The sequence below is a fragment of the Crotalus tigris genome, unplaced genomic scaffold (assembly GCF_016545835.1).
Source record: "Crotalus tigris isolate CLP2741 ecotype Arizona unplaced genomic scaffold, ASM1654583v1 scf7180000020588.15403103151:6194809, whole genome shotgun sequence".
Taxonomy (NCBI): Eukaryota; Metazoa; Chordata; class Lepidosauria; order Squamata; family Viperidae; genus Crotalus; species Crotalus tigris.
In genome coordinates this window covers 4,660,715-4,675,529 of record NW_024098092.1, presented here as the reverse complement: position 1 = coordinate 4,675,529, position 14,815 = coordinate 4,660,715, and the positions used below count along the sequence as shown (strand labels likewise).

Below are 14,815 nucleotides of genomic sequence, written 5' to 3'. Positions count from 1 at the left end.
TTCCCGCTTTGTGACCTTCCCAGCTGGCTTCAAACCAGGAAACTTGAGGGAGGGAGGGAGGAAAGGAAAGGAAGAAAGAAATGAGGGAGGGAGGGAGGAAAGAAGGAAGGAAAGGAGGGAGGGAGGAAGGAAGGAAGGAAGGAAAGGAAGAAAGAAATGAGGGAGGGAGGGAGGGAGGAAAGAAGGAGGAAGAAAGGAAGGAAGGAAGATGGGAACGGAGGGAGGGAAGGAGGGAGAGAGGAAGGAAGGAAGAAAGGAAGGAAGGAAAGAGATGGGAAGGAAGGAAGATATGAGAGAGGGAGGAAAAGGGGAGGTGGGGGAAGGAAGGAAGGGACGGAGGAAGGAAAGAAATAGGGAAGGGAGGAGACAAGGGAGGGAGAGAGGGAGGAAAGGAGAGTGAAAGGAAGGAAGAAAGAGAGAGAGAGGAAGGAAAGCGAAGGAAGACTGACCCAAACCATGGCTAGGCTAAGCAACTTTTCCCAACCACTTTAGGTCAGGAAGTCAAACTGCCCCCCCCCCAGCCTTCCAGCCAAAGACCCTGCACTCTGCAGCTGGGCAACCCTTGACCCTGAACAAAGTGGGCACAAGCTGACACACAAACAAACACACACACACACACACACAAACACACATCCCAGCCATGCAGGTGGTTGGGACAACAGCTCCTGGCTCCTCTCCCCGTTGTTGTTGGGGGGGGGAGAGCATGGCTCGGCATGCCCGCACCACCGGGGCAAGCCTGGCCGTGCCAAGCCTCCCGCCCGCCACTTCCCGGGAAAAGGGCTCGGCCCCGTGCCAAGAGGCAGCGTCCCACCCGGGCGCACACATGCTCGGAAATCCCTCGCTCCAGAGATCACCTCATCCCCCAAACTCCGCAGGTATGTTTTGACGCCAAAGCACCTCCTGCCCAGGCATGCCTCGCCCCTCGCCCTTTGCCAGCGGTTCCCATCTGGGGGAGGATGATGGGAGCTGGAGTCAGCCAGGACCGGAGAAGAATGGAGGGGTGGACCAAAGGCAGGAGATTGAGAGCGGAGGGAGGAAAGATGGAAGGAAGGAAGGAAGGAAGGAGGGAAAAAGGAAGACAAACGAAGGGAGGGAGGATAGAAGTGGGAGAAGAAAGGAAGAAAGAAGAGGATAGGAGGGAAGGGAGGGAGGGAGGGAGGAAGGAAAAGGGAATAAAGGAAGACAAATGGAGGGAGGATAGAAGTGGGAGAAGAAGGGAAGAAGAAAGGGATAGGAGGGAAGGGAGGAAGGGAGGAAGGAAAAATGAAGGGAGGGAGGATAGAAGTGGGAGAAGGAGGAAGGGAAAAAGAAGAAGAGGGAGGGAGGAAGGAAGAAGGGAAAAGAAAGGGGAAGGATGAGAGTGAGAGAAAGGATGGATGGACCAAAGGAAGAAGAATGAGAGGGACAAATGGATGGATGGATGGATGGAAGGAAGGGGAGGGAGAGAGGGAGAGAAAGGAAGAAAATAAAAGACGGAAGGAAGGAAGGAAGGAAGGAAAGAAGGAAGGAGGGAAAGGATGGATGAACCCAAGGAGGGAGAGGCAACCCCCCCACTAAAAAAAGAGAGGAGCTGTTCTCTGCATGTTGGCTTGTTCTGCCAGGTTGGGGCAGGAACAGCGGAGAGGCCCATGGCCCGGAGCCATGGCAGCCATCGTCCCACGCAGACAGGCTTCCGCCTCTGTCAAGTCCCAACAGCTCCTGCCAGGCCTTCCCAGAGAGGGTGATGGCAACACCCCCCCTGGGGAGGGGGGCACACCTGCCAAGGGTGCCTTGTTCTCTGGAAGCTGGGCAGGCCTGGCAGGGGAAATGGGGGGGGGAACCTGGGCCACCCTCTGGAAGCAGGTGGGCATCTGCCCCATTCTCTAAATTGGGTCCTTCCTTCCTTCCTTCCTTCCTTCCTTCCTTCCTTCCTTCCTTCCTTCCTTCCTTCCTTCCTTCCTTCCTTCCTTCCTTCCTTCCCTCCCTCCGGGGCGAAGTCCTCAGAAGTTAAAGGTTAGAATTAAAACTGTGAGTGTCAGCAGCCGAGACAACTGAATCGGGTAAAATATTCCCCAAATCTATTATTATTATTATTATGGATCATCGCACAGTCAGCCAGATGTTCAGACTGGATTTGGCATTTTGTCTATCGATCGAGTCCTTACCCAGGACCTGGGATAGGCAGATGTGGATGTTTGATGGTATTACAGGTATCGTCGCAGGATGGAAGCAGTTCCTAATAAGGCCGTCTTTTGCAATTGACTAATAGCGAATTTGTCAATGCCAATGGTGTTCAAGTGGTGCTCCAGTTGTTTTGGGATTGCACCTAAGGAGCCTATTACTATTGGTACTACCTCTTTCTTCTTCTTCTTCTTCTTCTTCTTTCTTCTTCTTCTTCTTCTTCTTCTTCTTCTTCTTCTTCTTCTTCTTCTTCTTCTTCTTCTTCTTCTTCTCTTCTTCTTCTTCTTATTATTATTATTATTATTATTATTATTATTATTTTAACAATCGAGTTAAGAGCGCTTTCCGTTTAAGTTTATGTTCTCTTTTCTGGAGAGGCTTGATTCTGGATGTGCGGAAAGGCATAAACCTGGGGGGGGGGGAATTGTGCACGATTGTGTTTGTGTGTTGTGCAGAGAATTTAAAAAAAACGGGTGCCTGGGGCGTCTAATTTCCTTATAGCCTTTCTGCAAGCAGCTGCAAGGACTCCCGTCCGCAGGGCAGGCTCAGGCAGATAGCACGAGAAAGGTGCTAATAACACATATGTCATTTTGCTCTGGCGTGTAGTGGCTTGCAAACCGCAAATACCGTTAGCCAACTTGGCAAAATCTGTTCGGACAGATCCAGGGAGCGACAAGACACGCAGGGCAAAACATTCAGGATTTCGTCCCCCCACCCCTCTTCCTATTACAGGCTAAGTCCTTGACTTACGACCACAATTCGGAGCCCCACTTTTCTGCCGCTAAGCGAGACACTTGTTCAGTGAGTTTTGCCCCATTTTACGACTTTCCTTCCCACGGCTGCTAAAGTGAATTGGGCTTCCCCCGTTGACTTCGCTTGTCGGAAGCTTGCAAAAGGGGATTGTGTGATTCCCCGGGACATTGCGACGGTCATAAGTATGAACCAGTCGGAAAGCATCTGAATTTTGATCGTGTAAAACTCTATACCAGAATGACAGAGCTGGAAGGGACCTTGGAGGTCTTCTAGTCCAGCCCCCTGCTCAGATAGGAGACTCTATCTAATGATGGTATCAGGTCTCCTGCCTTGAGCAAAAGGTTGGACTAGAAGACCTTCAAGTTCCCTTCCAGCTCCACACTTCCGTATTCTAGCTTCTTTAATCTTATTGATAAAGCCGCCAGACTAATCAATGAAAAATACGGATGTTTTGTTCCTATATTCGCTCCGTCAAGATGCGAAGAAGTCTATTGGACTTCTACAGATTTATTTTTGGTTTCAGGGTTAGGGAAAAAAAAACCCAAATTTAGGAAGTGGGCTCCCTGCGGCTTGCCTCTGCAGACCCCCCCCCAAAAAAAACTAAAGCCCCCCACCCAGATGCCAATTAGGCCAGATGGAGAAGGGGGTCCCCACCTGTCAATTTCCAGGCCATCCACGGGGACCGGACTTGTGAAAAATATTAATTATCTCTCGGTTGGGAAAGAAGCAGCAGCTGTGAGCAATTCCTAACTCCAACATGCCCGGGCAGTTTTTTTTTTCCAAACGGGCAGACCCCCAATTTTTGCACCGGTTGGCATGCACCATCACGCCGGCTGCAGCCGCAGAGGACCTCCCCCCTCCCCCCCCCACTGGCAAAATGAATCAGAGGGAGGAAAGTGGGGAGGGGGGGGAAAGAGTGGGAAGGATGTTTTTCCCGGGACGATATTTCTGCCTTGCGATTGTGGTGTGTTTTTTTTTTTTTTTTAAAAAAGAAATCCTGACTGTATGAATAAGTCAATATTTCACTCTTGGGTGTTTTTTTTCCCCCCATTCTTCCTCGCAGAGGACTAGAACAGTTTGCAGCCCTATCATTCTATGTTCTAAGTTTTATGTTCTAATTTCAGTGCAACTGATAACATATGCCTCCTCTTCCATTTTTTTTTTAACTTGAAGATTTCAAGGAGAAACTGGACAGCCATTTGTCTGGAATGGAATAGACTCTTCTGCTTGAGCAGGGGGCTAGACTAGAAGACCTCCGAGGTCCCTTCCAATAACTCTGTTATTCTATTATTTTCTCCAATTTTCTACAACTTCCTGGAGTTACGGCTGCTCCATCACCGGAGGTTTTCAAGACAAGATTGGACAACCCTTTGACCAGGATGGTCTAGGGCTCTCCTGCTTGAGCAGGGGGCTGGACTAGAAGACCTCCGAGGTCCCTTCCAGCTCTCTCATAAGTATCATTTTAACAGCCACAGAGCTTTGCTGAGCAGGTGTGAATCGGCATATTGTGCAATATTTCTAAACGTCTTGTCTGTTTTGATGTGTTCACCGGCCAAGCTTAGATGGGTGATGATATAAATTTGATTGATAATTAATTAAAAAGAAAAACATTGGTGCGTCCAATCCATCCTTTGCTTCATAGGGCAAGGAATGCTTTGAGTGTCTTTTCTTTTCTTTCTTTCTTTCTTTCTTTCATTCTTTCTTTCTTTCTTTCTTTCTTTCTTTCTTTTTTTTTTTTTTTTGCCAGGAAGCAAAAATTGTGATTAATTGCTTGTGGGCGATGAGCAAATATTCTCGGAAGTGGTCAAGAGGTATTTGCAACCAATTCCTAAATCCTTCAATCTGGTTTTTGGGGGGTCTTCTGGATCCATCAAGAGGAGGAAAAAAGTGATTTGACAGAATAAGGAAGGTGGCAGTTATGTGCGGTTTTTTTCCCCCCTTTTCATATGTGTGGATGAAGCTGGCAAGAAAACACATTTTTTTAATCTAAAATCCTTGAGGGAAAAGTCTGTTACACCCCAGACACCGCTCAAAAATAATTGCACTGGGAAATGCCAAATATTTTGACAATATTCTGCAGGTGGTCCTCAAGTTACGACCGAGCCCAAAATTTGTGTCGCTAAGCGAAACGTCGGTTGAGTGAGTTTGCCCCCGTTTTACAACCTTGTTAAGTGAATCCTTGCGGTTTTTTTTTTTAAGTTAGTCACATGGTCGTTAAATGAATCCGGGCTTCCTCATTGACTTTGTTGGCTAGGAGGTCGCAACAAGGGGTCACGTGACCCCCGGAAGACACCATGACCGTCGTAAATACGAGTCAGTTGCCCAGCGTCTGAATTTTGATCACGTGACCACGGGGGGGGGCGGTATGCTGCAACGGTCGTAAGAGGGAAAAAACTGTCATATAAGGGAGAAATTTCCCGACAGGGAGAACAATGAATCTGTGGAACGACTTGCCTCATGAAGTTGTGGGTGCTCCATCGTGGCAGGTTTTCAAAAATAGACCGGATGGACTATTTGATTGGGATTGGTGTCAAGTCTCCTGCCTTGAGCAGAGGGCTGGACTAGAAGAGCTTTGAGGTTCCCTTTCAGCCCTATCACCCTCAGCTGGTGAAATTTGAGTCTGTCCATTTATCAGAGGTTTGTTAAATAAACCACAATTCAAACTATGTGCAATAGCAAAAGGGGGGGGCATTTAATGGCCAAAAAGCGAGTAGTGGATGAGGATGAAAAAGAACAGAAATGTTACATATTTTTTTCCTCCTATCGCAGCCCAGTTGCCAGGCAGACAATAGCAAATATGAGTTCCTTAACACAGTTATAGGTATAAATAAATCTTTAAAAAAAATTTTAAAAAATCCCACAGCCATGAAACTGCAAAATGCTTATTTTGAAACACACGCGCACACAGAGTGAAAAAAATTGCAAGTAAAGTTATCAGTGTCTCAGCCTCCCCTTTTGATTACCGGTTTGCTAAACCCCTGCCATTTTTCTGCGCACAAATCGCTTTTTCCAATATGCACCGTGCCCTTTTTATCGCCTTTTAACGCAGGCCTCTCCCTACAAGCCGCCCTCCGAAAAAAAAATCATGAATGATTAAATCAATTTTTTTACACCACCCGGCTTCCACCCAACTCCGTTATTCACAAGCCGCCCAGCAAAAAAAAAAAAAAATTCAGAGAATTGCAACTCTGCAAGTAAAAGAGGCTTTGGAGCAAATTCTGCATGGGTTTGGAAATGGAAACCGATTTACAACCTCGGGGTTATTCATTCCACAAGAAAAATAAGACATCTCAAAAGTCAGAAGATGGGGTATAACGGCATGGTTTCTGAGTGGTCTCCTTTTCATTGCTGGCAGACCCAGAGCAGAGGAGAAACATCCATTAAAGGATGGCAGAAGCAAAATTATCACCTCTCAGGCAAAAAAAAAATACAAAACAAAATGATTTCTGCAATTTTGTTTAGGGACGAATCGCATTGATCCTCTAATTTCAAGCTTTTCTAGGTTTTGGACTACATATCCCAGCAACCTCGGTCAGTCCGAGCCTTGAGGAGGGATGATGGGAGGTGTCGTTGAACGAAACCTCTAAAGAACAAAAGCACATTTTTATAGGTTTGGCTGAACTTGCAGAGTTTAAATCAGATTGGAGGTCGATAGAACAAATTTCAGTCGTTCTGTCTTGAATGGGAGATAGTCCTCGGTTTACAACATTTCATTTAGTGACCGTTCAAAGTTATAACGGCGCTCACGAAAGCAACTTACGATTGTTTTTCCTACATTTAAACAACTGTTGTAATATCCCCGGGGGATCAAAATTCAGCCTCTTGGCCACCGACTTGTATTTACGACGGTTTTGCGGTGTCCCCGGGAGGGTGGTGGAGTCACATGATCCTCTTTTGCGACCGTCTGACCCGCAAAGTCAACGGGGGGAAGCTGCATTCACTTAACAACCAGCTGACTAATTTTAAGAACTGTGGTGATTCGCTGAACGACCGTGGCCAGGAAGTTCGTAAACTGGGGCAAAGCCCACTTATCAAGTGTCTCGCTTAGCAACAGAAATCTGGGGAGTTAAGGAATACCTGTAATAACAAACATCTGGAGCATCCCTGGAACACCTTCCTGGGAATTGACAAAATCCCTCTTGGTCAATTGCAAAAAGGCAGCTGGACGCAGAAGAGCTGGCATCCTGCAACAGGACCTTTAACTCCATCACACAACCACACCAGTGTATCCCAGGTCCTTGGGAAGGACTGGAGAGGTGCACAAAAATGCGACATCCAGTTTATAAACATCTGGCGGCCGCTGCAAAGCGCTCTCCGTTTTAAATGAATTCATCTCATTTTAAGGCTTTCCATTTCAATCCACCCAGAGTTGATTCAGAAAGCAGATTTGATTTCTTTTCCCCCGGATGTGACTTTTGTGTCAAAGAAAACAAGGAAGATAAAAAAAAAGGGGGGGATATTGATACGGGTTGCGAAGGAGAGACAACGAAGGGCTGCAATTACACATACACACACACAAACACACATACCCCTCATGCACAATACACACACGCACGCACACACACACAACTGCCCCTGAAGGTGAACCCTGGAGATATCTAACAGTAAAATGCAACCTGTGATCTCCCTTTTACTGGAATGGCAAGGCGGGAATCTGTTTATTGCAGCTATCTAGAGAAGATCTGTAAAATGGGTACAGTGACTTGAGTCTTTATCTGCTTTCCAAGCAAGCAAGCAAGCAAGCAAGCAAGGCAGAGATTGTGAAGATTTCCTGTAAGGGATGGCTGCAGAATTAAAAGCCAAAACATTTCATCCACGTGCCGGGATCTTGGGCAGAGTACAACAGACCCTGTCCCGCCACCGTTCCAAGCGTGCGAAAACTCTTTTATTTTTCTAGCGGATAGAAAAGCGGAGATAGATCTCAGGATGAATAAAGGGGAATCTTTGTGGCTCAGGGTTGAAAGAGTTAGGGTCCTGGGTGCTCTCTGAGCTTGAAGGTCTCCCTGCAGACGTTTCATCACCCAAACTGGGACCATTTCTGATGATGTTCCCTAGTTGGGTGATGAAACGTCTGCAAGAAAACCACCCAGCTCAGAGAGCACCAAGGACCCCACAGTCGTCCTCCTCCTCCTCCTCCTCCTCCTTTTCACAAACCCCTCTAGCACTGATGATGTTACCTAGTTTGGTTCACGAAACGTCTGCAAGAAAACCACCCAGCTCAGACAGCACCAAGGACCCCACAGTTGTCCTCTCCTCCTCCTCCTCCTCACAAACCCCTCTAGCACTGATGATATTACCTAGTGTGGGTCACGAAACATCTGCAAGAAAACCACCCAGCTCAGAGAGCACCCAGGACCCCTGATAAATCTCAGTTTGGGGCTGATTTTGGAAAGACCAACCTTCACAGTCCTTTGAGATGTTGCTGCCGATAGACAATGGGCCGGATTTTAGGACTCTTGGACCGAGGTTTCATTGGGGTGAGGTGGGGGGAATGGGGCAGGAAGCCCACCCCTATCCCATCTGGGGGTGAGCATTCCCAGGCGAGGAAAAGGAAGCCCCCCCACCCAAAACACCCGGACCCCCCCTCCCCTCCGACCTCACAGAGCAAAACGGGAGGCGCCCAGAGGCTTGACTTACCGTCCAGGTGGCCGATTTGGCGGTGCTGGATTGCTGGAAGGTAACCTCGAAGTGGTGCGGCCCCGGGTAGTCGGTGTTGGAGGGGATGATGGGCGCGGGGGACATGGTGTCAAAGGTCGAGCTGGGCTGGGAGTAGGGCGAGAGCGTGGGGACATTGGAGATGTGCTCCGAGCTGTAAGGCGTGGAGGCGGAGGCTCGGCTGTCAGCTGTCTGATCCATGCTCCTGTTTAGCAAATTGTACTGGGACTGTGGGGGGGGGGAGGGAAGGAGGGAGGGAGGGGAGGAGAGGGAGGGGAGGGGAAGAGAGGAGGAGAAGAAGAGAAGAAGTCAGGCCAAAGTCAGTTGCCCAGGCGAGGGGGAAAACCGGCGGCCCTCCGCTGGTAGGGAGCGTGCTGGATTGTGCCCGTGCAAAGGTGCACCAGGTGTCTCTTTGGGAGGGGAGGCTCCTGCCAAAAAGCCACATACCTGGCTGGGGTCCTCCGGTGGAGCCTTTTCGCATTCCTCCCCCTCCCCGTCAAAACAAGCCCGTGCTTGCTCTCCACCCCAGTTCCCTTTCTTCCCTTTTTTTTTCTTTTTCTTTCTTTTTTCGTTTGGAAAGGGTGGAGGAGAAGGGTTGACGAACGGGGGGGGGGGATTGGTCCCCGCTGGGCAGCGAAGGGTGGGTGAGTGGGTGGGTGGGTGGGTGGGGAGGGGGTCTTGCACTACAGGGCCCACCCAGGAGGATGGAGAAGGTTTTGTAAGGTGGGAGGTTGAGGGCCGTCCCAAGAGAGGTGTCGGGGGGGGGGGTGACATCAGAATGAACCCAGGAGGCAGGATACACCGGGCATAAGCTGACCGTGTAGCTTGCATTGAGGGAGGGAGGGAGGGAGAGAAAGGAATGGAAAGGAAGAAATGGAAAGGAGGAGGGAGGGAGGGAGGAGATGGGAGGGAAGGAAGGAGAAGAAGGAAGGTATAGAAGAAGGAAATGGAGAGAGGGAGGGAGGGAGGGAGGAGATGGAAGAGGAAGAAATGGAAAGGAAGATGAAGGAAGGAAGAGAAGGGAAGGAGTGGGAAAGGAAGTAAAAGAAGGAAGAGGAAGGAGGAATAGAATGAATGAAGGAGATTGAAGAGGGAGGGAGGGCAGGGAGGGAGGGAGAAGATGGAAGATATAAAAGAAGGAAGAGAGGAAGGAAGGAGATGAGGAAAGGAGGGAGGGAAAGAAGGAAGAGAAGATGGAAGGTATAGAAGGAGATGGAAAAGAGGGAGGGAGGAAGGAAGGGAAGGAAGGAAGGAAGGAAGGAAGGAAGGAAGGAAGGAAGGAAGGAAGGAAGGAAGGAAGACTCAGCATTTAAACGCACCATCTGCCCAGAGTGAGGCCAAGCAAATGCACCCTAAAGACTTTTCAGGCTTTCTTCCGAAGCCCCATTGCAAACATTTTCCCGCTCATTCATGAGCTGCTCCGGGAAAGGCTGAGAGTTGGAAGCTCATAAAACAGGCTGGTGTGTGTGTGTGTGTGTGAAGAAGCTGGGGATGTGGGGGGGGGTCGTGTTTACCAACCTGAGCCTGTCGCTGCCTGTGTCTCTCCTGACACACTCAACCCATCCCGGAGTCAAATCTGCCCTTGGCAAGTTTGCACAAGCCGCTCGCAGCGTGCCAGTCTTCCTGTACCTCCTAACCCATCTCCCCCCATTTATGGGCTTCGGTGCCCCACTTCCCCAGGAGATCCTCGGAGAGGAGAAAGAGGCTACCAAACGAATGACCACGGTCTCCAGGGTGCTTATCACAAGCTGAGATTTATAGCCCGCCAATTCCGGCCAGTAGCTCCACACAAACCATCAAAGGAAGCTTTGTGAATTATCAAGATTCCTTATCTGGATCTCAGGCTGGTGGGTTTTCAGCCCTGAGGAGTTAACGGTCAGAAAATAACCCTGGAAATTCAATTTATTTGGGGTGAAATACCTAGCGAAAAGCAGACCAGTTGATGGAGCAAAATAGGCCCCAATCGCAGCCGTCCGTTTAGGGACGGTTCAGAGTTACAACAGCGCTGAAAAAAAGTTTCTCGCACTCCTGAGCATTGCACCAGGGGACACCAGCACGTCTGAAGGCACGACGTGACCTGTGCGAAGTCAATCAATTCTGGTTTATTTCTTTAACCGCAGTGAACCAATCAGGACTGTCTTGAGTCAGAAATGAAGCGGATGGGCAGATTTACAGCTAAGTCAAGATGGAGATGTGAATTTTTGTATGTATCGGCATCCTCTGGGCACAATCGGGCAATTGTTATTATTGATTAAATTGATTTGCTGCCTGTCTCCTTGTCAAGCCGCTCTTAACAAGCTCTTCCCTGCAGAAGTTGTGGGGGCTCCATCACTGGAGGTTTTTAAGAAGAGACTGGACAGTCACTTGTCTGAAATGGTCCAGGGTCTCCTGCTTGAGCAGGGGGTTGGACTAGATGACCTCCAAGGCCCCTTCCAGCTCCATTCTGATCGATCGATGGATTGAAATGGTCCAGGGTCTCCTGCATGAGCAGGGGGTCAGACTAGAAGACCTCCAAGTTCCCTTCCAGCTCTTGCTTAACGATGGAGCGTCTAGTCCCCCTTTGGGCCCGCCGCGGTCGTAAAGCGAGGACTGTCTGCCGATAACCTTGTCTGGCCCCTGCGGAATCGCGGCTCCCCCCTCAGCCAACCCAGCGCCAACCTCAGCCCTTCGTTCAAGCTCCACCAGGCTTGGGAGTCGAGGGACGTGTCAGAACTTGGGATCCGAACCTCACCCACCGGTAACTTTCTGAAGTTCTGCCCTGAGAGCTTTTTTTTTTTAAAGGGGGGGGGGTGAAGAGCCCGCTGGGTTAGGGAGACCTCCGGTGTGTTGCGTCTCCCACAATCTCTCCAGTGTTTGGTGAGTAACGGCTGGAATTCGCAACAAGCTTTGACTTGTGCCGACAAAGAAACACCTCTTTTCTCCCCGAAAGTATGCATGGGGCAACGAGAATAATGTGTGTGTGTGTGTATGTATATATGTGTGTATATATATATATATGTATGTAGGTCTTTGGTTGTTCGGGTTTTCTCCCGCGTAAAATTGGAAGTGTCGTCGCCAAGACACTTCCAATTTTACGCGGGAGAAAACCCGAACAACCAAAGACCTACATACAAATACCCGCGAAAACCTCAGAAAACAAATATATATGTATGTATATCTATCTATCTATCTATCTATCTATCTATCTATCTATCTATCTATCTATCTATCTATCTATCTATCTTTATCTATATCTATTATATCTATGTCTCTAGTTCTGTTTCTCTATATCTATTATCTATCCATCTATTCAACTCTGTATATTTCTAGCTCTCTATATTTATTATCTATTTATCTACCTATATCTCCCTCTATCTATCTATCTGTCTGTCTGTCTGTCTGTCTGTCTGTCTGTCTGTCTGTCTGTCTGTCTGTCTGTCTGTATCATCTATCTATATCTATATATATATCATATCTCTCTTTATCTATCTATCTATCTATCTATCTATCTATCATCTATGTATATATATTATATCTCTCTATCTCTATCTCTCTATATCTATCTATCTATCATCTCTCTCTCTCTTTCTCTCTCTCTCTCTCTCTCTCTGTCACACACACACACACACACACACACAAAAGGGGGGGAATCACATGACCTGGGGACACTGCCACAACCATCGTAAATACAAGTCAGTTGTCAAGCATCCGAATTTGGGTCACGTGACCACACGGGGACGCTGCAAGGGTCATATGTGTGAAAAGCCTCTTTTTTTTCAGTGCTGTCGTAACTTTGAATGGTCACTAAACAAACTGTCATGAGTTGAGGACTGCTCAACGTCCTCAAAAGAATAAAGCTCCTGCTGGCTGGGGCTGCTGGGAATTGTAGTCCAGCCCGCGCATGCGGGGAGAGCGCCAGTCAAAACACAGTTGTTGAGTGTTGCCGAAATGAAAAAGAAACACAATCACTTTCCCCAGCTCAGCAATTAACTCCTAAGGTTACCGAAAACACATGGCAGGCTACACAACATTGGCTCAGTGGCAACCACTTGCTCATTAGTGCCATATTTTAACCAGGCCCCTATTAAATCCACCGTTGTGTTCGGGAGCAACGGAAGCTGCTGTTAAAAAGACCAGCCCCCCCAAAAAATCTAGTTTATTTTTATTGTTTGGGGGGCCAGGAATGGATTTGATTTCCACCATCCGAAAAAGAAAAAAAAAACTCCATTTTTTTTTTGCACACGCTGGATCTCTCGGACAAACTCTGGAATATTCAAGAGTTTTAATTTTCATTTTCACTGCGCCATTCCTGGTTCCAAAAAACTTGGGGGTTTTCTCCCCCTTGACCCAGCTTTGGGAGAAACTACGCCTTGTCTACACAGCTTGCTAACTGTTTTGCGGTTTGGTGGATCAAAGCCAGAGAAACTGGCGAAAACACACACACATACACACACACAGGCACAAAAAGCTGCAGATGTTGTGAGCTGCTGTAACAAACAACGCCACGCCTTCGCGGCGCAGGATCATTTTTGCTGTCTCAAGTTGCCGTTTTTCCCCCCTGCTCGGTCCTCCAATCCAGATTTTTATTGCTCTTAATCCTTTGCCTTAACAAATCCTTAAAAAAAAACCTAGGAATTAAAAAGCCGTAACTGAGCAAAGCACCAAATCTTTTATTAAAACCGACGGCTCCCATTTGTGACACACACTCACACACACACCCCGAATCGCTGTGGAATCCTATTTATTTGATATTATCAAATCAAGGCAGCTGCGTTGGGCAATTGCTTGACTTATCTAGACGGGGAACAGTTGCCATTATATATATATAATGGTGCCCAGGCTGGGCACCAATCTCCAAGCCTTCTGGTGTACCACATGGGCTGAATTGCATGATGCCTTCGTGGCACTATGATCCTCGTTCCCAAATTTTTTCTGGAATTTTAATCCCACTGGGAGAACCAACCCAGACTCAAACCGTGAAAACGTTGAGAGATAGGGACCCAGCCAAGCAGGCTGTCATCTTAGGAAGACCTCAAGCATCACCAAACCGTGTTTAATCCAAATATTTGGATGATTGTTCGGGCACCAAAAATTGGAGAAGACAGCAATCCTCTATAGCTCATCAAACCAGCTTTTGGACTGAGCTTCTATCTCCACCAGCTATCTCCACCAGCTTCGGGATTATCTCTACCAGCTTCAGGACTATCTCCACCAGCTTCGGGACTATCTCCACCAGCTATCTCCACCAGCTTCTGGATTATCTCTACCAGCTTCGGGACTATCTCCACCAGCTATCTCCACCAGCTTCTGGATTATCTCCACCATCTATCTCCACCAGCTTCTGGACCAAGCTCCTGGTGGCCCTTCAGAAGCCCTCCGAAGTTCTCCTGACCTAGCCTAGTCCCCGCTTCCTAAACCACCCTTTCCTAAAGGGATAAAATCAGCACCTACCGTGGTGTAAGGTGGCACAGAGTTGCTAACATACAGCATGTTTATCTCCTTGGGGTTTGAAGATGGCAAGCCAGCTCCTCACCTCTGGAGTCATGAGGGTCGAGAGGCCACCACGGGAGGAGGTCGAAGGTCTACCCAGGGGGTGCCAAGAGCAGAAAGACAGGGGAGATTCAAAGCTGGCTTGTTAGTAGTAGCCTTGTTGGCTTCGCTCTCTCTTTCTCTCCTCTCCCCCCCCCCCACCTTTAAATTGTGGTTCTGTCATTTAGTTGCATCTAACAACCAAGGCTGGCTAGCCAACCCCTTTTTCCTCCCTTATGACTATTCATTATGAGAAGGCAAGTTCCAACACGCCCGTTGGAAGATTGGACGGTACCAAGGGTGCTCCATGGGGGGGGGGAAGAGCTGGTGCAGCGCACGGTGGATGCCGGTTTGCACAATGCCACCCCGTTCGGTGTGAGTGCCCATCCTGCCCTCTGCAAACAGGTGGTTTGAGATGCCCTCCTGGGTGGTCAACGACGCCAGGGGTGGTTTGTGCCCTGCGGGCAACAAAATCGGTGCGCCTGGCACAACGGAGCCGTGGCAAGGCAGAGCTTCGTGGCCAGAAAAGGCACTTTTATTCCCAGGGTGGCAAATGGGCGAATGTTAGAAACACAGCCGCCACGGACCCCAACGGGGGAAAGAGTGCGTACGGCATTGTGCAAATGTGCACAGCGGCCCAGGGGTGTGTCCGTGTGAAGGGCTCTGATTATTGTCCTAGAACATAGAATGATAGAGTTGAAAGGGACCTTGGAGGTCTTCTAGTCCAACCCCCTGCTCA

At 48.6% G+C, this 14,815-nt stretch overlaps 1 protein-coding gene across 5 annotated transcripts in view; it reads right to left on the bottom strand.

Moving 5' to 3' along the window:
• The window catches only part of TP73 (tumor protein p73), a 28,845-nt gene that overhangs the window by 6,402 nt on the left and 7,628 nt on the right, over window positions 1-14,815 (bottom strand). For 2 of the 5 annotated variants that reach the window (XM_039367660.1, XM_039367656.1), the window contains exon 4: window positions 8,551-8,796. In XM_039367660.1, the coding sequence (XP_039223594.1) occupies window positions 8,551-8,796 (246 nt within the window). Of the gene's footprint in view, window positions 1-8,550; window positions 8,797-9,015; window positions 9,051-9,887; window positions 9,906-13,998; window positions 14,017-14,815 lie in introns of those variants that run through there. The other 3 variants (XM_039367657.1, XM_039367658.1, XM_039367659.1) reach the window with 3 other exon arrangements.